This window comes from Dama dama, chromosome 5 (genome assembly GCF_033118175.1).
Source record: "Dama dama isolate Ldn47 chromosome 5, ASM3311817v1, whole genome shotgun sequence".
Lineage (NCBI taxonomy): Eukaryota > Metazoa > Chordata > Mammalia > Artiodactyla > Cervidae > Dama > Dama dama.
In genome coordinates, this window is record NC_083685.1 from 31,859,612 (window position 1) to 31,883,266 (window position 23,655).

The 23,655-nt window shown below is 41.8% G+C and overlaps 1 protein-coding gene across 1 annotated transcript; it reads right to left on the minus strand.

The window, feature by feature from the left end:
* Nucleotides 1-300: 300 nt before the first annotated feature.
* Nucleotides 301-13,219, minus strand: PPID (peptidylprolyl isomerase D). Its single transcript, XM_061142258.1, has 10 exons — nt 13,009-13,219; nt 11,011-11,151; nt 8,584-8,690; nt 6,403-6,591; nt 5,457-5,579; nt 4,844-4,950; nt 3,009-3,150; nt 1,375-1,461; nt 1,246-1,288; nt 301-685 (listed from the first exon to the last, which is right to left on the minus strand). Exons 1-10 carry the CDS (start codon nt 13,091-13,093, stop codon nt 597-599), a joined length of 1,113 nt encoding a protein of 370 aa, XP_060998241.1. The 5' UTR covers nt 13,094-13,219; the 3' UTR covers nt 301-596.
* Nucleotides 13,220-23,655: the final 10,436 nt, after the last annotated feature.

The window sequence follows — 23,655 nt, forward strand, 5'->3', positions numbered from 1 at the left end:
AAAGCAAGACACACTATCAGCCTGTAATGTACATTTGACTCGTTAAGTTCAACACTTCACGTAAAGTGTGTATTATGTTGTAGACCAGAGGCTGGCATCCAGCCCACCACTCTTCTTACTGTTACGGAGCCCAGCAACACCTCCTGGTTTACATGCTGTCAGTGGCTGCTTCTGAGCTCCAAGCGCAGAACTGAGTAGCTGAGACAGGCAGTAATGTCTGACCCTTTAGAGACGCCTGCCAAACCGGAGCCTGTACTGCAGAGAGATGCATCAAAGAACTGAGAAAAACAATACACAGACTCAAGCTTTTGTCTGTTTATTCAAACACGATGTGTCTTTAGGAGTTTAAAAACAAGCTGGAGACACCATTATCTTTTGAATAATGCAGAGAGTCACTGAAAAGGGAATCGACGCCACTGTAGTTTGTAACACTGGTGTATTAAAGAGCAAATCCCTATCCATATTCCTGGACTGTAAACATGGGGAACCGAAGCATCAGAGGGAGCACAGAAGGGATCACACTGAACAGACAAACCCTTAAACTGTCTTCCTCATTCATACAATCAATGCACACTGAAGCAAAACTGAATTCCTCATCAAGCAAACATTTTTGCATAAGCTGCCTTCTCTTTATCTTTCTGTGCCTTTATCTTTTGCTTGACTTTCAGCAATTCTGCCTGGATAGCTGCAAAATAAATATGGAGTGTGAGTTATTTCTCAAAACATCCAAAAAATTAGGTTGACCAAACTGATGCTTTAGTATGGTTTTAAAAAAACAAAAAAAAAAAAAAAGATAAAACTCTTCTTAAGAGTAACTGAGCCCTATTAACAGAGCATAATTTAGAAGTGCCTTCTCCCTTCCATTAGAGGTGGCTCTAAAGTGCCTCCCTTGTTTCATTTTAGCAAAAGACTCAAGATACATTTCAATATCTAGACTGATGATCACTCTTTGTAGTTGGTTTACTTGGAAAGCAGCTTATGTTTGTCGCAGCTTTCCAAAACTTTCCTACAACATATCCAGTAGCTATTCGGGATATGTCCACATTTATCTTAAGGAATGGTCCCAAACATTAATTAAATCTGCCATAAACACTATCTTCTAATGCTGCTCCTTCATCTGGCATTACTGGACAGTAAAACAGAGTCCAGATACGTGCAGATGAGTGTTCTGGACACAGACTAGACCAAGCTGAGGGCGGGGCCCTGACTCATTCAGGACTTTCACTCCAGAAACTGCCGACTTACCTTTATCTTCTGGTGCGATCTCCTGAGCTTTCTTAAGATCAGCCTTTAATTGGGAGAAAAAAGAAATAATAGATTATGATTCATGAAAGTTTTTTTTTTTTGTAATTAAAATTTAGAACAAAGTTTTACCAATGCTTGATCATATTCTTTTAATCCTTGCCATCCTTGGGCTCTACGGTACAGTGCTTTGGTATTTGATGGGTCTATTTCAAGGGCCTACAAAAAAATTATAAAATTAGTATTTTTTTATCCAAACATTGAATACTAAATATTTATCCTAGATTTCAATTTACTGCCTGTCAGCTCCAAATCGATTTGCTTTGTGACAACAGCGCTAGACCTGGAGAGCCTTCTCTGCCTGCTGACACGTTATCTGGTCAGCAGAGGGCGCCAAGGGGATGTGGGTGAGGAACCTGTGTCCCTTCCAGGCTCCTGCAGGCAAGCTCCTCAAGCACCCAACCTCCCTGCCATGCAGTGAGGCAAGGTCACCCCCTCCGCAAGGACTCTGGATCTCAGCCCAGCCCAGAGGGGGTGGGCACTCCTATGTTATACATACAGATGCACATATAAATACATTTATACCTGCTGTTGCCATATTCAGGGTTCTCTTTACTAGTCAATCTCCATTACTCCAATTCCCCCTTATCTCTGTTTTATAGTAAACTTTCTCTACAGAAATTACTATGTAATACCTATCTTCTGATTGGGCCCTAGCTGATAGGAAAAAATATTCTGAATAAAAATTTGTATATAGTCATTTAAGCCGACATCCCGGGTTTTTCAGGATTATGAGTAATTGATAGGCTTCTCCTCTCAAACAAACGTTTTAAAAATAATATATTTATTTATTTAACATCTTTTAAAGGTCAACTCTCAGATTTTACTGAAAAGGGTATATTACTTGCCTCGCAAAGGTCAAAAAAGCAATCCAGAGTAAAGAATCACCTTGTCCTCTGTTGCCTACTCCCTTCTAAATATACTCTTACACCTTATTCCACCTACCCCATAAATTGGGACCTCATTTCATTTCTACTTGCTCAGGCATAGCTGACCTGTGTACACCGATTAATGGGCAATATACATAAAAATGACTGGAGGGGGTCTTCCTGAAATGTATGTGCTCATCTGGAAAACTTGATCAAACACACTGTCCTAACTGCTGTGCTTAAGGAGGGACTGGGGCCACTTTCCAGCTCTCTCCATCAGCACTGCTGACGTCCCCATGAAGGCAGGCAACCTTCCTGTGTGTTCCAACAGCACTCACCCCCCCAGAAGAGTCTTGACAACCCTAAACTGAAACTGACTCCCTCTCCCACCAAGTAAATTCCTTGACGGGAGGGTCTGTCTTTCAATCAAAACACCTAAGCGCCTATCAGCTGCTTAATCTGTGCCCAACACTGCACTTAAAATGCTTTACACACATAACACAGTCTTCATAACAATCCCAGGAGGAAAGTAGTGTTTCCACTTAACACAAAGAAACTAAGACTCTAAAATTAAGAACTTCCTCAAAATCAAAAAGTGACAATGGTCTAAGACAAAAACCATGTCTGCTGACTGACTCCACAGCCACATGCTTAATCATTCCTGGGTTTATCTTCCAATGTCTGGCACATAATAGGTGCTCAATAGTTAATAAATGAGCTGAAAAAGACAGTATCTTCATGGAAGTTAAGTGATTTCGTGTTATAAGCTAAATGAATGGTTTGAGAGGAAGAACTGAGATCCAAAATGTTCAGATGTAAGAACATCAACAGACTCACCTCCAAACAGCTATCGACTGCGCCCTGCCAATCAGACATCTTCAGTTTGCAAGCACCAATATTCAGCACGCAGCTCAAAGCGACAGGCTGCAGCTTTGCTCCATCTGCGTCCTCAGCAACAGCTCTGGAGCCTTCCACATACCTGGAGAACACCCCGTACAAGCAGCAAGCAACAGCCCATTAAGACACTCGGCCTCTGACTCACTCATGACTCGTGGTCAGTGTTGATATAAAAGTTCACCAATGCTAATATTAATATTCTTAATGCTTTCCTTTAGAAGATTTTTGTTCCAACTTTTTTTCCCAAAATGTTCAAAGACACCAACTTAAGAACAATCCCCAAACCTAAAGATTATAAATACTATTAACACTTTTCTATTTATAAAATTAAGGTTTTTATCAACCGCTTTCCAATGTAAATAGGTTTGGAACTAAGGTTGTCATTGCAGGAGAGGGACTGGACTGGGAAAGGTGAAGAAACCTGTGGTGGTAACGCTGACTCATCTTTTACTGTAATTCCCAGCTGTTTACTGTAGTTCCTAACTGAAAGGGGCCCTGAAACAATACATATACCTGGCCCCTATAGTCTAGTTTCTAGAGTCTCCCTCAATGAAAAGAATCTGGGCTCCTGGGAGAAATTCAGATCTGGACATGAGGTTAAATGTAAGATGAGCCTGGACCATCTTGTGGCAGAAAGCAGGCAAGTGCTCCCAGAGAGGGACGTGTCAGACGGGTGCAGCCAAGGGGCAAATCTGAAACCTCACAGCCTCAGAAAGAAGGATGCGAACAGTATGATAGGCTGAATTGAAAAAAAATAATCCACACATCTATAGCAATACTAAAAAAAGGGTAAGGAGTCCTTTCAAACAGAAGAATGACAGCTAGTAACTGCAGAATGACTGGTAAAATCAGAAAATCACAGTTCTGCAAGCCTCAATGTAGTAACTGATTCAGGCAAAGGTCTTCAGTGATGCTGAGACCAGTGGATGAAAGCCTAGAAACTTAGTCATACAATCTCACAGCACCACTGCACAGAGAACGTCTTATTTATTAAAAAGGTAAAGGTACTTTTATAATAGAGACATATGACTAACACCACGTTAACCAAGTGCCAGAACTCAAAATAGGCCAAACTGCCACGTGCCTTCAGGACATGATACACAAAGGATATAGACACATCATCTATTCTCTTGCTAAAATATTTAACCTCAAACTGATCGGGACGAAGCAATAAACACATACGGGTGATATTACCTAAGACATCTGGCTTAGCCTCCACAAAATGGAAATGACTTTAAAAAAAGTGGGGATTAAAGATTAGAGAAGCCGTAGTGACATAAAAACAAACGATACAATGGATACTGGAGTTAAGAAAAATTTTGAGACAACTGGGGACATTCGCATAGGCATTACATATTGTATCTATAGTTAGTGTATCTATATTTGGGAGATGTTTTTATGCATTAAAACTAAGTAGAAGAATGTCCTCATTTTGGGGGGAAATACTGATACTTGCTAAAATATTGAGGGGTAAAGTGTCATGGTATCTACAACTTCGTTTCAAAATGATTGTGCAAAAATAAACGTGGCAGAAGTTAAAATTGGTGAATGCAGATAAAGGTACATGAATATTCATGTACTATTCTTAATTTTTCCATATTCTGAAATTTTTCAATTAAGAATCTGTAGGCAACTAAAAAAATGGAATTAAAATTTCAATATACCTGGTTACTCTGCAAGTAACAGGCCAAAAATACAAAAAGCAGCTCTTGAATTTCACTTTGTAATTCAATTTACAAGTTCTTAAATGCAATTTATTAAAAATGTTTTATTACCTTAAAACTTTTGTGTATTTTTTAACGGCCATCTCCCACTTCTGGGATTTGAAAAACGTATTTCCAATGTTTTTTAAGTCTTCTGATATTAATAAAATTTTATCTACCTGTAAAAAAGAATACAAACATAGGGGGTTTGAGTATATAATGCAGTTTAGTGCTAAGTTCTATCTTTAAGACAGATTGACCAAAAAAACTCAAAATTTTAGCACTGGGAATTCCCTGGTGGTGGTCAGGACTCTGTGCTTCCACTGCAGGGGGCATGGTTCCACTCCTGGTCGGGAAGTGAGGATGCCACATTCCACACAGCATGGCCAATAAATAAGTAAAAAAATTTTAGTAGTAAATTTTTTTTAGCAGTTTAATTAGTTTGGCCAATCTGAAAGTGTTTGTTAGCTGCTCAGTCGTGTCTGACTCTTTGAGACTCCATGAACTGTAGCCAACCAAGCTCCTCTGTCCATGGGATTCTCCAGGCAAGAATACTGGAGTGGGTTGCCATGCCCTTCTCCAGGGGATCTTCCCAACCCAGGTAAACAACCCCTGTCTCCTACATTGCAGGCAGATTCTTTACCATCTGAGTCACCAGGAAAGCCCAAAATCTGAAATTACTTACATCTTTTAAATCCACATCTGCGTCCTCGGGGAAATCTGGGTGACTGTCACCAGATCCATCCTTTGGGAATATTCCCCAATCATCCCCTTCTTTCAGTTCTCCGCATTCTGCAATAATGCACAACTGTAAAAATAACCCTCAATTGTAGAAGCGCACTACTACATTAATGATGATTTTTAAAGGTCTGGGGTTAAAAGCTCTACAGCTGCAGGTCGTGTGCAATACTGCCTACGCGGCTTCCTGGCTGGCACGCCTGCTGTGACCGCAGTAACACGCTCCAACACCGCCAGGAGCGCAGCAGCATCCCCACGCCACGGAAGCACTCGCTGCAGCCAGTAACTCGTGTACAGAGGGAGTGGACAGGTTCACCGTCCCTGAGGTGTGGCCCGTGCTTCCCACTGACTGTCCTTCACACACTGACAGCACCTCCCGCAGGTCTGACTCTCCAGTTTCCACTCCCAGCCCTGTGCATGCAGGGCGTCTGTGATGGCCGTGTTGATCCAGACATGTAGAACACAAGGCTCTTTGGAGTGACAGGGTCTAGTCCAAACCCTTATGTGATTTAAATAGGATGAGAAGTCAGGCCAAGAGAAGTTAAATCATAAGAGCAAGGCTAGACCACAAATTACATGGCAGAGAGGGGACCCAAGGACCCCAGGGTTTCCTGCTCTCTGTACTCTGCACGCGTACACACACCGACTCCAAGTTCTACAGGCGTAGGAGACTTCGGTTATTAAAATCAGCAAGACTGAAGTGGAAATAATAAAAGTCTCTTTTTAAACTGCCCTCATCTTTCCCACAGTAGAAAACAGCTTCAAAAAAAAAGTGGCAGGTGCAGGCTTCTAGAACAAGAGCCTTCTGGACATTGTTTTCAGCTAACAATCACCCTTTGACTCACCCTTCTCTAATCCAGCAGCTAAGATAAGATTACCATCCCGTTACTCACTTTGGCAGGTTTTTCACCTTTCACCTCCACATTTTCTAGAATCTTTGCCACACCCATTCCTTTAATCACTTGGCCAAACACTACGTGCTTCCCATCCAAGTGCGGAGTCGGAACGGTGGTGATGAAGAACTGGGAGCCGTTGGTGTTGCTGCCCGCGTTGGCCATGCTCAGCAATCCCTCCCTGTCATGCTGCGGGAATAAACCATAAAGAAAACCACGATGAGAGTTCCTGCTCTACTCTACCAACCATTCACAGAAAAGTGTGGGTGAGGGGGTGAGGGGGTGAGGGGGGCGCTGGAAAACCACTTAGAGCACACAATATAGAGGGATTTACTTCGTTATCAAGTGCGACTTTAATTCACAAAACATGAGAGCACTTATTAACCACTTTTTAAACTTTAAGGAGAGCTTATGAAACCAAATTAAGGTAACAGAAACAACAGTGGGGGCAGAGGTGGTACTCCTAAATTGATCACACTGAGAACATGCTTGGACTTCATCATTAAGATGAAGATGCCACAGGAGGGAAATCTAGTAATTCTGCTTCACCCTATCTTATGACTGAGGCACTTTTTTTCTGAAAGGCACTCAACAGTGTTCCCACTTTCGGGCCTACATGATGATTCTCTCTTCACACGTCAGAAAAGTTAGGTCCTTTCCTACTTTCCACGCATGTAACACTCATGTTAGCCCTCCCACCTGAAATGCCTTTTACCCCTAAACCCAAATCTAATCCAGCTTTCAAGACCACCCATTGTGCCAGAGAACCATGTGTCCATGCAACAGCCCCTTTTTCTAAAACGTTACTTTGGTTTCTGGTTGCACTGGGTCTTTGTAGCTCTTGAGCAGGTTTTCTCTAGTTGTGGTGAGTGGGGCCGATTCTGTTGTGGTGCTCAGGCCCCTCATGGTGGTGGTTTCTCTTATGGCAGAGCACAGGCTCTAGGCGCACAGGCTTCACTAGTTGCAGCACACGGGCTCAGTAGTTGTGGCGTGTGGGTTTACTCACTCTGTGTGGGATATTCCCGCATCGTGGATCAAACTTGGGTCTCCTGCATTGGCAGGCGGATTCCTATCCACTGCACCACCAGGGAAGTCCACCCCCTTTCTTTTGCTCAACTTTTCCATCACATAATCTGAGTTTTCATCTTTCTGGTACTTTCTTTCTCCCTTCCAAAAGTCTAGTGCTTTCCCCACAATATTAAATATTATTAACTTATATTTCCTCAGCTTCCTCATGCCTTCTTCCTTCCTCACTCATATCCCTCCCTCAAAGGCATCTGTATTTTAGTTCCTTCTAACCAAATCTCAGCCAGATGGCGAGGTCCAGTCTGCCTAGTTCATGCACCTGTTCCCCCTTGATGTCTTCCCTAGTAATCCAGACCATAGGAGTCATACCTTTCTCCTATCGTATACACAGGTCTTGGTCAACTTAGCATTTACTTGCATATTATTACATTATTCTCCAGTTGTCCTATGTGTTTTAATCTTGCCTTTCTGGCAAGATTTTATTCCTTATCATGAAGGTCTTTCCTTTTTATAAACTCTTTGGTGCCAGTGACTGTATTAGCTGCAGGAAATAAACTGCTTAAAACATTGATGACATTTATTCTCAAATAATCCTAATCACCTTGCTCCTATTCCCCATTTCCAAAAACACATGTTTACTTTTGCTCTTACATGTCCACTGTCATGACTGAATGATACCACATACCCTGATGGGGACCCCAGGGTCACTGAAATTAAGCAGGCACAGGTTTCACTAAGGTCCCTTAGGAGCCTGGACATTAACCAGATCCGCTAGTCTGCAAATGCCCTGACACCCCAGACATTAGCCATGGTTTTGCTGCTCTTCAAATTTAGGCATAAAGATGCACAACTTACAATCCCTCTAATGGGAACATTTTTCCTGGAAACAATTTTGCCATATGCTGGCCACCCATGAAAATTTATTGGCTTTACCGCAGTGTATAAACCTGGATCACACTGAAATAGCTGTTGTATTTTTGCCAATAAAATCATTGCTGGATGAGTTTTTTTTTCATATTAAAGATGTATATTTACAAATATGATACCTTTCACAAATAAAGGAGATCTAAGCACATCTGGGGCATTTATCCTAATTTGACAATCTGACACATGACAACCTTTATTATTAGCAACACACATTTTTGTCTACTTTACCTTATAATGGAAATTTTCATCTTCAAATTTTTCACCATAAATGCTTTCTCCACCTGTCCCATTCTGATTTGAGAAGTCTCCACCCTGAATCATAAATTTCTTAATAACTAAAAAAAAATGAAAATCAGCATTAGAAACTACAGTACAGATGACTACAGCAGTGTTAACTAATGAATATGTGACAATAAAGACAACTTCTCTCCTGCCCTCCCCACCTATATGCACAACTCCAGACTCTTAAAAAGGCTTTTCCCCATCCAAATCCCCATTAAGACTCAGAGAATTAGTTCGTATGGCACCTCCCCTACAACACTGTCAAACCTCAAGACTGGATCTACTAATTTTTCTCCCATAGTACCTTGAGTTTACCTTTCTTTTATAATATGGATCATAACAATCTGTCTCTTCTAGCAAACAATTAAGAACAGCAACACTGTTTTGGTTCCGTGGTAACCATGTGCATGGCTGGGCACATATGGTTAACTCAAAAATGCCTACTGAATAAACCAATTATTCCCAAGAGGTTTGTTACACTGTATTGGAATTACTTCTGCAAATGTTATTACTTAACACTGCCACCACATTCAGATTCCCCAGAACTCTGTATCTGCTTGTATGACACTAATGTACTAAGGAGACACAGCTGGACGAGAAAGGAAAAAGGTAAGTCAGAACCTGGAAGAATCCATGTGTTTCCTATGCTCCCTCCTTATGTGAAAGGTCACAGGGTGCCTTCTTTCCCCAGCAAAGAAAATGCAGCAACACGTGTACAATGTTGATCCCCAGGAAAGCCCTTGAGAAACTCAGCACCCACCAAGGTTTCTACAGCGGCTGATCATGAAGGCACTCTCTGCCTAGCAGATACCAAAATTCCACCACATCCTCAAAAGGGAAGCAATTGTTCAGCATAAATCAAACTGTACAGTCTCGGCAGACTAAGCCATGTTACGATTCAGAGAATGGTTAAGTGCTGTGACTTCAGGCAATTCCACCATTGCAAGCAGACTTGATGGACAGCAGTCTCAGGTCTGCAATGTTAACTCTTCTCCACAGACACTTTATTAGAATACAGGCAACTCCTTGATTTACTGCGTTTTGCAGATACTGTGGGGTTTTTTTTCCAACATGAAGGTTTGTAGCAATTCTGCATCAAGTCTATCAGAGCCGTTTTTCCAACAGCATGTGCTCACCTTGTGTCTCTATATCACATTTTGGTAGTTTTTACACTATTTCCAACTTTTTCATTATTATTTGCTACAGTGATCTGGGACCAGTGATTTTTTATGTTACTACTATAACTGTTCTGGCACTGTTTTTAGCAATAAAGTATTTTTAGATTAAAACATGTATTTTTCTCCAGATACAATGCTACTTTATGCACTTTAATAGACTATAGTATCCTGCACACATAACTTTTATATGCACTGGGAAACCAGAACTTTGTAACTTGTTCCATTACAACATTCACTTTATTGCAGTAGTCTGGAACCAAACCTGCAATATCTCCCTGGTAATGCTTATATCTGGGGCTTCCCAAGTGGTGCTAGTGGTAAGGAATCCACCTGCCAAGAAGGAGACACAGGAGACACAGGTTCAATTCCTGGGTTGGAAAGATCCCCTGGAGAAGGAAATGGCAACCCACTCCAGTATTCTTGCTTGAAATAGTCCATGGACAGGGGAGTCTAGTGGGCCACAGTCCACGGGGTCACCGAGTTGAATCTGACTAAGCACAAACACACATGGCTTGTATTTTGGTATTTTATTAAACATGAAAGTAAATCAACAGTTTAAGTAATCTAAAATCAATGTTAATTCTTTCTTAATCAAGTTTCTTTAAATACTTATATAACTGCCAATTAACTTATTTGTTTATTCATTAAATAAATACTGAGTGCCTACTCAGTAACGACACTAGATGCTGAGGACAAAATGGTGAGAAGATGCAGTTCCTCAAATATGGAGCTACTCCATGGGGAGTACCAGCAAATCATCACTAAACAAAAGTGTGACAACACAGGGTGAAAGGTCACCTCTTCATCACATGTCACACCAGGGATCCAAAACATGGAATCTTTAAGTCAGCAGCAGTCTTCCCAAGCAATCCTGCCCAAGAAGTAGGCATAACTTTTTGTCACTAGGCAGTGAAGCTACCCAAGCTCTATTTGTTTATCATGGCCACATCCTGGTGAAGCAAGGGTAACCCATTTCTCAATAAATAAACCTTAGGACCCTCCCATAATTATTTCCACCTTTCACAGCCCAACATCTATGAAACTGACCTACAGTCTCAGATGTTAAAGCATCCTTTTGGAAACTAACAGTAAGTTTTAACTCTCACCCTCTGCTTAGTGTTTTCTTCCCTAACTCCCTAAGGAACAGGACTCAATTACCTCTAAGAAGAATCAGATTCACAAAATGTATACATACTTCTATGGAAAGGACATCCTTTGAAATGGAGAGGTTTCCCAGTAGTGGGTCCAATGCCTTTTTCTCCTGTACACAATGCACGAAAATTTTCTGCAGTTTTGGGTACAATATCTGCAAACAATTCTAAGACAATTCGACCAACTGAAAGAAAAAAGAAAATTGTGTCAGTGTGCAAAACAACTAAATAAGCACATGATAGAAGAATTGCGAAATTATGGTGACTGAAAAATACCAAGTTCTCTTTTTTTGGTCATTTTTCTGATATTCTAATTTAGTCTACCTGAATTGAGTATCATGTATCCAGATGACTTTAAAACAACAACTTTACTATATCTAACAAAGGATCATAAACATAGTAGCCAGAAGATTAGCAGCATATAAGGACACCATCATCCTCTGTCGCCCCCTTCTCCTGCCCTCAATCTTTCCCAGCATCAGGGTCTTTTCCAATAGTCAGCTCTTCACACCAGGTGGCCAAAGTATTGGATCTTCAGCATCAGTCCTTCCACTGAATATTCAGGGTTCACTGACTCAATGGGCCTGAGTTTGAGCAAACTCTGGGAGATAGTGAAGGACAGGGAAGCCTGGTGTGTCATGGGGTCACAGAGTCAGACACGACTTAGTGACTGAACAACAACAAAGGGCACTATCAGTTGATTGATTTTCTCTGACATGTGCGCAAAATTTTAAATCACCAAATGACCAATAGAAGAAAATGAAATATCCTCTGAGTGATCAGGTTGGTCAAGTTTTAGGTATAGCTGTAGTCTCTGTGCTCTATGCAATCTGCCCAGTGCTGCCTCTGCAGCAAAACCTGAAAAAGTTGCCACTCTAGATAATTCCTAATGCAGGCAATAAACTTAGCACTAAATTTCAAAACAAAATGAATGCACACCTAAGTCTCTGTGTGTGTCTGCCTGCCTTCTTAGTAAACAAAGAATGTTGCAGCCATTAAGCCATCATATTATGCTGACCCGACGCTGCCGAAGAGCCCTGAGGGAACTCAGTATGGAAACAAACAGGCTGCCCACTTCCAAGCCCACCTAGCAGTCAGTTGCTGCAGCCATCATGAACAGTGCACCCTGAGAAGACTAAGGATGAGAAAACACGGGATACTGGCCCCAGATAGCTGATATGCACATCAAATGATTTCAGTGAGCCCAGATTCTTAAATCTTCCCATACAGAGAAAAGCCCTAAATTCCTTAACCTGAGATACCTGGTTTTCTTTAACTAACAGTTATCTTTTTTTGATGTTCCGCCCACTTGTCTTTGTTGCAAAAACTCCTAAATACCTTGACTCCTTCCTCATCTCTTTGAACAGAGCTGAGATACTCTGTCCCAGGCTTACGGCCTCAGTTTTTTCCTTTAAAGCAGTTGTAACGTATTCCAGAACACAAGCAATTAAGCTACAAAGCAACGTGCTAATTCACAAGACCTGAGGCGCCTCCAAGCTGCTACTGTAGCCTAGGCAACCACACCGCCACACAGATCTCATTTTCCCCGTGCCAAAACAGAGGAAATGTCCACCAATCTGAATGGATCCCTAACTTAAGAATCAGTAGTTAAAAACAAAAACAGGGAAAGTCGCTTTAATTTATAGATAACATGGCAACTGCTGACATACATCACGTGGCAAAAGACACAGGGTGACGGAAGCCCACCAGACGCTTAACCAGGGGTTTTCTAAACAGGTTTTCGCCCTACAAACATAAAATCACCTCGTTTCGTGCTAACTTCACGGTGCTAGGTTGCGGGCAGGTGCGGCCAAGTCGGGACAGATAAACCCAAAAGCTTCCAGCATTCCTCGAACAGAAATTTCCAGAAACTTCTCCACGCCCCACGGCACCGGTACAAGGTCGCGGGCGCAACGCAGCCCGGAGGCCTGGAGCAGTCCAGGTCCCAGTGTGGGCAGCCGGCCCCCACCTCAGAGCCGCCCCCTGCCCGACCAGCGTTCCAGCCTCAGGGACCCCCGACCCCGGGCGCCCCGCCTCCTCACCTCTCTCCCCTCCGATGTCCACGTCGAAGAAGACTCGAGGGTTACTGGGGTTGGAGGGCTTAGCCTGGGGGGATGGATGCGACATTGTAGCCTGAGGACTCGTGTACGACCGCCTCGTAACACCGCGTGGTCACCGTGAAGCTCGAACCCTAAAGTCACAAGGCCCGCGAAGAACGGCGGCGCTAATGAGCCGCTTCCGGCTGGGGCCCGGAGGACGCGGCCGACTTTCCGGCACCGCCTCTCAACTTCCGGCGGCGCAGCCCGACTTCCGGCTTCGCTGCTCTTGGAGTCCGCTGGCGCTTGAGCCAGCACGGCCGGCTCTACGCTTTCTGACTCGGGCTTCCCCTCTTTTCTCGTTCAGTGAAGCTACAGGCCCAGTTGTTTTTATTCCCGTTGCTCGTGTTTCGGGAGAGCGTTGTCAGGCTGTCAACCCGTTTCACCTCGGGGCTCCGCTTTCCGGCGAGGGGCCGGCTGTCTGAAAATCCGTTTGTCTGGGAAACAGGGCTGGAAATGCTCACGTCGGGGGTCGTCGGAGGGTGGAGACGGTGGCCTTCAGCACCCGCCTGGCGGCACAGCTAGCGGCGGCGAGTCTCTGATCCCTGTGCGGTGGCAGCCGTGCTGTAATTCCATTCTCCTACTTGGCCACGTGAACGGTGGCAGGAGGCCGGGCCGAAGATTCCTGATTCAGCTGACTTGTAGGTCGCCCGCTTTCCCGGGGCGGGGTGGGGGGCTGTATTCAAGCTTCTGATTTCGCTGCATGACCTCACACTCACTTCTTGATAAAGCTTAATTCTGAAGAAGAGTGGTGCTGTGGTCCTTACCACTTCATCATATTCTAATTGTTTACTGACCTGTTCATCTGTCTTCTCCCGTTAGAGTTAAACTCCACGAAGACAAGAATTTGGTGTTCTTTTTTCTAACTTCAACACTTATCACAGTGTCAGGCCCTGAGAATGTTTATATGAAAATGTCAAGAAATTTCATTTTCATATGCCTTTATGTGCAATGTGAGAAGAGTTCCTGTATCAGTTCCTCGTGCTGATCCTTTCAAGTTCCAGCACATTAAAGCTAATTATGTAAAATGTTACTTTTTTATGCATTGATGGCCTTCAGTTTCATGGTGTTTATCCGTTGTGGTTCCCTGAAGATCCAAAGGAACTTAACTTAGCACATAACCTCTGGGCTGCTTGATAAGAGTCAAAATAAATTATTCCTTAACCTAGTCTCATTTCAGAACTACAAATTGGTAGCTTAGACTTTTTCTCACATATCAAATGATTAAAAATTTTTATTCTGATCTATGAGCCTAAAATCAGCTTTTCAGTTCAGTTCAGTCGCTCAGTTGTGTCCGACTCTTTGCGACCCCATGAATCGCAGCATGCCAGGCCTCCCTGTCCATCACCAACTCCCGGAGTTTACTCAAACTCCTGTCCATCGAGTCGGTGATGCCATCCAACCATCTCATCCTCTTTCATCCCTTTCTCCTCCTGCCCCCAATCCTTCCCAGCATCAGGGTCTTTTCCAATGAGTCAACTCTTCACATGAGGTAGCCAAAGTACTCAAGTTTCAGCTTCAGCGTCAGTCCTTCCAGTGAACACCCAGGACTGATCTTTAGGATGGACTGGTTGGATCTCCTTACAGTCCAAGGGACTCTGAAGAGTCTTCGCCAACACCACAGTTCAAAAGCATCAATTTTTCAGTGCTCAACTTTCTTCACAGTCCAACTCTCACATCCATACATGACCACTGGAAAAACCATAGCCTTGACCAGACGGACCTTTGTTGGCAAAGTAATGTCTTGGCTTTCTAATATGCTATCTAAGTTGGTCATAACTTTCCTTCCAAGGAGTAAGCGTCTTTTCATTTCATGGCTGCAATCACCATCTGCAGTGATTTTGGAGCCCAAAAAAATAAAGTCTGACACTGCTTCCGCTGTCTCCCTATCTATTTCCCATGAAGAGATGGGGCCAGATGCCATGATCTTAGTTTTCTGAATGTTGAGCTTTAAGCCAACTTTTTCACTCTCTTCTTTCACTTTCATCAAGAGGCTTTGAGTTCCTCTTCACTTTCTGCCGTAAGGGTGGTGTCATCTGCATGTCTGAGGTTATTGATATTTCTGCTGGCAATCTTGATTCCAGCTTGTGCTTCTTCCGGCCCAGCGTTTCTCATGATGTAGTCTGCATATAAGTTAAATAAGCAGGGTGACAATATACAGCCTTGACGTACTCCTTTTCCTATTCGGAACCAGTCTGTTGTTCCATGCCCAGTTTGAACTGTTGCTTCCTGACCTGCATACAGGTTTCTCAAGAGGTGGGTCAGGTGGTCTGGTTTTCCCATCTCTTTCAGAATTTTCCACAGTTTATTTGTGATCCCCACAGTCAAAGGCTTTGGCATAGTCAATAAAGCAGAAGTAGATGTTTTTCTGGAACTCATGCTTTTCCGATGATCCAGCGGATATTGGCAATTTGATCTCTGGTTCCTCTGCCTTCTCTAAAACCAGCTTGAACATCTGGAAGTTCATAGTTCACGTATTAGCTTTCAGTTTATTCCAAAAATAGTCATTTATGCACTATAATCTTCTGTTATTATGGTTGATTAACCTTACCATTAACTAGGCAGCACATCTAAGCACTTCTACTTGGCTATCAGACTTTTAGGGTTGAATCTCTAGCAGCTTGTGATTTTTGAAAAGTTACTTAGCCTCTCTGTGTCTTAGTTTGCTTATCTGTAGGTTAAGATAATATGTATTTTCTAATGTTTTTATCCAGATTAAATAAGTTATTTAGGTGTTTTAGTTTCAGACACATAATAAGTACTCAAGTGTAAGCAGTTATTAACCATAAATAGCTAATACTTTATTATAGTTACTAATATCAACATTGATATTACTAATACCAACATTGATATTACTAATAATACTATATTATAGTAATTACTAATATCAAAAGTTACTAACATCAGTTTTGAATAATACTTCAAAATGAAAGAAGCAAAAGTGCTTTGAGGATGCCTCTGCATTGTCAGAAAATGCAACGTGATTCTTTCTGTTACACAGGTTTCTGGGTGTAAAAGACGAATCCAGATGTTACTCTCACTCTGTGTAGATTTTTCACAGCAAAGTAACAACTTTATATAAACTGTCATATTCCTAGAACCAACTCAATTAACAGAATCTACCTTTGAAAATCTTTCCAGAACTGATAAATCCTTATCCTAGAAGACAACCTGTCTCTTTGTCAGTCTGCTTAAGACAGGGCTCTGAGTTCTGAAGTCTTGCCCAATGTGTAGGAAGGAACGGAGCCAAGACTATGAATTACTTCTTTTATATATTATATATACATATAATTTTTATGACTTTCTTTTTATATTGGAGTATAGCTGATTAGCAATGTTGTGATAGTTTCAAGTGGACAACAAAAGGACTCAGCTGCCTATATTACTATTTCTTAAGGCTGAGGACACAGTTTCATCTGGAGAGAGGGAGGGATATTTTTCCTAAGAGCCCTATTACTGTTTCTGTCTGTTCCTAGTGTGGTAGGATAATATTAACAGATTGCCTCCCCTAACCAGTATTACCTTCTTTCGATGTTTTTGTGCATGACTCCACCCCCAACAAGCAACTAGGCATCCTGTGCTTATTTATTGCTTTAAGGGAAAGACGCAGCGAAAGAAAAGAAAGCACAGGAGGGAAAAAAGGAGTCCGTCCTGGCTTTCATACTGCAAAAGGCTTGGCTTACAGGAACAAAAAAAAAAACTCCTGGCGGAGCAAGAGATGTGGATAAGAAATGTTCATTGAGAGCATGGCTTTCCACTCACAGGAAAAACTGAAACGAACTCCCCTCTTATGCTGGAGAAAGAGGAGGTTGTGGAAGGCAGAAAGTGGGGAGAAGGAGGAAGGGTAGCAGAGGGCTGGTTTAGATGGTCCCTAACTCGGAGAGTGAGCAAAACAACATCCCTGTATTTGTCCGTGTGCCCTGGGAGTTGTAGCTGTTTTTCAGTCTCCCAGTCGTGTCCAGCTCTTCAGGACCCCATGGACTGCAGCACTCCCGGCCTCCCTGTCCCTCACCATCTCCCGGAGTTTGCCCAAGTTGATGTCCATTCCATCAATTATGCCATCCAGCCATCTCATCCTCTGATGCCCTCTTCTCCTCCTGGAAGAGGAGACACCTTCTTTCTGAGACGGGAGCTTGCAGAAAGGAACTCTGAGCCCAATAGAGGTTGGGAGAACTAATGACTGGGTTAGGGTGCTGAGTTTCTCACTGTATACCCATGTAGACAGATGGGGAACCAGAGGTCCCAACCTGAACAGTTGCCGCCACACTAGACATTCTCAAATTTAGATCCAACCCTGGTGGTGAGGGGAGGTGGGATACCAGAAATTGGCAAAGATTATGGTATCACCAACCCTTTGGAATAGACAATTCAAAATTGAACTTAAAGGTGAGTTATGGAAAAATAAATTTGTGTTTATACATTCGCATGGTTATAGGCTGTGACAAGGACACAGACAACTTTGGAGTAACACCCAAGCACGTTGTCAAAGACAAGAAATCAGGAAAGACACCAGGGTTTGGGGAGAAAGCTTCAGGATCTTAGATGTTTAAAGTCAGTCTCTGACAGCAAAATCAGAACTGGTCAACATGTAAGTCTTCAAGGAGACAACATAATTTTGCTCCTGATTGGGAGGGCTGGTGTTGATGAGGTGGTAATATGCGGGAGGAAATACTGACTTCGCACCCCTGCTCTGAACCACATAGAGAAATGGCTGATCCCACTAGAAGAACAATCAAGAACGGAAAAGCAGTTCACTGGTTCTACCTCCTACATGTATGACAACTGTAGGTTTTCTGACCTGGAACACTGAACCAATGGAAGACAGCAGAGGCCACCAGGGGACAGCAGAGTCTGCCACAAGCAGAAACCATCCCACAGACAGAAATGGTGCCTGGGACTCTGGGCCTGAGGACTCCCAGTGTGACAAGATTCTTCTTCTAGGTGCTGGGGAAGACAGGACAAAAACGGAATTGATGATCAGTTGACAATCACACCAAGAAAGAGGGCTATGTCTATTCCTTTTCTGAGGAGAAATAAGATTAATTTTAACTATTTTAAGTTGCAAAATGTGTAGTTCTCCAATAGACCAGAACCAATGATACACTGATGTGAACCCACAAAACCACTGTTGAAATCCAGTTTACATTTACCTAAAAGGACTTCCTCAACATGGATTTTATAATTATCACAGAAATAACTTGGCACCTACAGCTCACTGCCATGTGCCAGGCTCTGTGCTAAGTACTTTACATAATTAACGTTATTCAGTCTTCAACTTAACTGTGTCATAGGTCATCTTAACATCCTATCATCAGACGAATAAGTGCCAGTGAGGTCACAAAAGGTGCCCAACGTGACTCCAAAGCCAATTCACTATGTATCGGGTTGGCTGAAAAGTTCCTTTGGTTTTTCAAGTAAAATTAAAAGACACATTTTTTATTTTCACCAAAAACTTTATTGAACAACATATTCACTGTTTGGTTCCACTACCTTTTGTCACTTTTCAGTCAACTTCATAATTCCATATTTCCAAAACTTTCTCTCTTTTTTGACCAAAGAACTATTAATAGCAAGCCAGGGCTCTGTGGCTTAGACAATAAAGAATCTGCCTGCAATGCGGGAGACCTACATTCAATCCCTGAGTCAGGAAGATCCCCTGGAGAAGGGAATGGCAACCCACTCCAATACTGTTGCCGAGAAAATCCCATGGACGGAGGAGCCTGGCTGGCTACGGTCCACGAGGTCACAAAGAATCAGACACAGCTGAGTGACTATTAATACCAGGTGCCTTTTACAGTATTCCAGGGAATTGAAAATTTTTCCAGTAAGAGAATTTTGTAAAGACCAAAATAAATGGAGATTCAAAGGTTCAGTGAATACAGGGGATGAATTTGTAGCCAAGCTGTAACAGTATTTGCCTGCTTATCAAAGAAATATGTGGCCTTGAGTTATCCTGATGGAAGATTATGTGTTTTCTGTTGACTACTTCTGGACACTTTTCATGAAGTGCCTTCAGCTGGTCTGAGGGTAGTACTTGTTGGAATTAATCTTTTGGCCTGCCAGAAGGAGTTCATAATAGATGACTCCCTTTCAATCCCACCGTATACACAATATCACCTTCTTTCGATGAGTACTGGCCTTTGGTGTGGTTGGTGGTGTTTCATTTTGCTTAACCCACAATCTGTTCTGTTCCACATTATTTTTAAAAACGTATTTTATTAGTTTTGGCTGTGCTGGGTCTTTGTTGCTGCACAAAAACTTTCTCTAGTTGTGGCAAGGGGTGGCTACTCTTCATTGTGGTGTGTGAGCTTCTCATCACAGTGGCTGGTTTCTCTTGTTGCAGAGCACGGGTGCTAGGTGCGAAGGCTTCAGTGACTGCAACGCATGGGCTCAGTAGTTGGATCACTGGACCACCAGGGAATCCATGTTCCACATTGCCAAGGTGAAAAATAGTCAAGACCTAAATGTTGAGAGTTATGTTTTCTTTGGTGGCAATTTTAGGACTTTAACCCCAACAGACAGCATTTTAAGTGACCCTGAGAGAACTGTTCCGAGGACGCAGGGGATAGGGTGAATCAGGTTATATAGAAGTCTGTAACAAGGGGCAGGTAGTCTGAACATCAAAAGATTATTGTTAATTAAGGAAAACCAGATATTTCAAGTTAAGGAATTTAGTGGGTTTTTTATGTATGGGAAGATGTACGAGTCTGGGCTTACTGAAATCATTTCTTTTATGTGTATCTCAGTTGTCTGGATCAGTATCTTGTGATTTGATTTTTTACATCTTTAGTTTCTCGTTTGGTATAGGGAGGAGTGGCAGCTTGAGGTGGTTCACTGGCTGCCAGATAGCAGGCATTGTTCTTCCTGGGGGTACTCCAGGCCCAGAAATTTACCTATGGAAGGCCAAAGATAGCTGATGGCTATGCCATCCTTATTTACAGGTACGGCAGGAAATACGCCATTTCACAACATTATGTGCATTATCCACTTTTCATCACCCATCACAGTATATTTTTGAAAGCAGAACATTTTCATTACCTTTAAGTAGAGAATTGCATGCAGAAATACAATCAAGAAGGTTTTTTTCACTTGTGTGGAAACCAAATATCAAAGCAATTATTAATAATATAACCAAGTTTGGGCAAATGATTTTCAGCTCTTGATTTGGATACTATGAGTATGTCAGCTGTCCCCCGCATGGTATAATATTGATTGTTCTCAATTAATGATTTGATTGCTGTCAACTTCAACTGGCTTACCTGACCATTAAGTGTTATCTAGAGAGAAATCTCTAGGATGAAACTTCAAAAACCACTTTTGCATGTTTGACCAGTCACAGCACCTTCTCCATACACTACACAAATCTTTTTTTGTATTTCAGTTATGTTTTTAGCTTTCTTGAAATAATAAAGATTTTATGCTTTTATGCCAAAATGTTGCTTTTTTTCCTTCCGTCTTCAATCTTAAAATGAGTACACAAAAATTCACCAATTTTGATGAGTTTTTTTTAATGCATGCTAATATGAGAGCTATCACAATACAATTTAACAAAATTGTCTTCAATGAAGTTAAAGACAACTAAGCACTACTAGAGCCATCTTCAGAAAAAAAACAAACAAACATTCTGACCAACCCAATACTAGAAAGATAAAACCTAACACTCTATCTTTAAACCTATAAGTTTTAAACATTGTGTAAGAAATACCAAGATATGTAAAGGGCCTTGAGCTCCTCATGACATTAGTGCTGGACTTGTTTATTCTTGCATAACTTAGTTTTGACCTGATATTATAAAGCAGTTTAGGCTCCTATACATTTTGTAAGTTATTCATTATCTATAGAATGTGTTGTTGCCGTTGTCACTCAGTCGTATACAACTCTTTGCAACCCCATGGACTGCAGCACGCCAGGCTTCCCTGTCCTTCACCATCTCCTGAGTTTGCTCAAACTCATGTCCATTGAGTCAGTGATGCCATCCAACCAGCTCATCCTCTGTCGTCCCCTTCTCCTCCTGCTTTCAATCTTTCCCAGCATCGGGGTCTTTTCCAATGAGTCGGCTCTTCACATCAGATGGCCAAAGTATTGGAGCTTCAGCTTCAGCATCAGTCCTTCCAGTGAATATGCAGGTTAGATTTCCTTGAGGACTGACTGGTTTGATCTCCTTACAATCCAAGGGACTCTCAAGAGTCTTCTCCAGCACCACAATTCAAAAACATTTATTCTTTGGCGCTCAGTCTTCTTTATGGTCCAACTCTCACATCGTATTTGACTAAAGGAATTCCTGATAATACCAAAAACACAGAATGAACTACTTTCCAATTCTTTCTCTTATCTTGACCCTCAAAAACAAATAAACAAATGAACATACTGTTATGTCATTTTTATTGAAGGATATAGGTTCCTAGAATTCAAATTTGAAGGACTTTGAATTCGACTGTTTAGCGAAGCTACTGTTTAATCATATTCTTTATACAATTCCTGCTGCTTGTTTTGTGGTTTCAGCTAGGCTTCGGTGCTGTGCTGTGGCTTCATCATCAAGATGGCAAGCCACAATGGGAAAGGAAGGATTTCTATGATGTTGAGAGAAGAGTCATTCAAGTGCCCTGGACTGCACACCTGAAGCAAAGAGCTGACTTTGTGTTTTTGCCCTCAGAATGGACTATCTCACCTTGCTAAGAAGAAAGGTTTCGGAGAGGGGTTTGACTTTTTTTCAGATCGCAACAGTGGATCTATTTAAATCCTGGAACTCTGATGATTGCTCCAGAAATTCAGACAACAGAGCATCATCCAAAAAAGGTCAGCTTTTACTGTTAATATAAAACTGTGAGGCTGGTGTTTGGATCCCTTTTCACAGAGGAGGAAACTGCATATAAGACATTAAAGAAGTGCCCCAAGACCATGATGTCGAGCTGTCAGGCCATGAAACATGCCTCCTATGTCCCCGAGGGCATTGTTCTTCCTCTATCTGGATATTTGGGAATATCTGCTGATAATAACAATTTTGTTTTTGTCATTAGAGATGACAGTTTTATCATTGTTGCTTTTGAGAAAAAAAAAAATGAGCCAACAGATTCAGTCACTCCTTGAATAATCCCTTAAAAGTGACTATTGGATCACACTGTTGAAAAGAGGCCATGTATTCAGGTCATTAAAAAAATAAAAAAGCTTTTAAGCTTCAAATGGAGAATTTAGATCATAATTATTTAGTACACAGCTAAATTGCAACTAGATCTAGGAAAATAGAATTCCTCTGTACTCAGAATCTTGATACATGTTCAGTGAGGACTCTGTTCTTTTGATTTACTTTTATAGCTAATAAGATACTCAGATATAATAGAGTGATAATATTTGCTGAAGTATTTCCATTAGCAGTGCAACATCTACTGGGGAAAAAAACTGTCGTTATTCAGCCAACATTACTGAGTACCTACTACCTGCTGGGCTAGCATATAGTTATAAGAACAACAGAGCTGCTGTTTTTAAGGAGTTCACTGTTTTCTAAAAGAGACAAATCATTATAATATATGTACAATTTATGTATAATAATGCATATACATAATAAACATGTATTATATTCAAGACACTGTGGGAAAAAATTGGAATATTAGACTTTGGAGATCTCTAACAATTTTATAGGGGAGGTAGGATTTGATCTAAGTCTTCTTAAATTCCAGAAAATACTTCACCAGGCTAAGAGACTAGAGTCTGGGGACACCTGTTAATATTATACATAGAGCATGGCCTAAAAATGATTTCCATTTAAGAAATTAAAAGCCAGAGAAAGAAAAGAAGCTTTTATTCCCAAAGCATGGGGGAGAACATGGTGGAAGGTTAATAGCAGAACATCTGGTAAGAGTAAGACCTAGATCCTCAGTTCACTGAGGAAAAAGCTAGTGCAGAATGATGGTCTAAACACATCAAAGTCAAATAAAAAAATAATTCTCCATGTACTCACAATTTCACCCAGATTTGCTCAAAACTCACAACTATGAGCAAAACTTGGCTATATATAAATACATAATTCTGGAGTACACACAGTATTTTCATTCCTTCTCCAAAATCTAATAATGTTTGAGAGAAGTTTAAATAATACCAAAACTCTTAATTGTTCAGAGACTAACTCATGAGAAATTCTCATTTGTATGTGGAAAACTTTTCCTTCTAGTCATGCTCTTTGCCTAAGGAGATTTTTTTTTAATAATTAATTTTTATTGGAGTATAGTTGATTTCATTCTGTCTGTCCTCTGATGGATGAAGATAAGAGGCTTATGGAAGTTTCCTGATGGGAGGGACTGGCTGTGGGGAAAACTGGGTCTTGCTCTGGTGGGCTCAGTAAATCTTTAATCCAATTTTCTGCTAATGGGTGGGCCTGTGTTCCCTCCCTGTAGTTTGGCCTAAGGCCAAACTATGGTAGGGGCAATGGCAGTAATGGCAACTTCCTTCAAAAAGACTTATGCCAGCACCCCGCAGCTCCCAGGACTGCTGTAGTCAGTGCCCCTGACCCCGCGGCAGGCCACTGTTGCCCACACCTTTGCTGGAGACTCCCAAACACTCACAGGCAAGTCTGGCTCAGTCTCTTGTGGGGTCACTGCT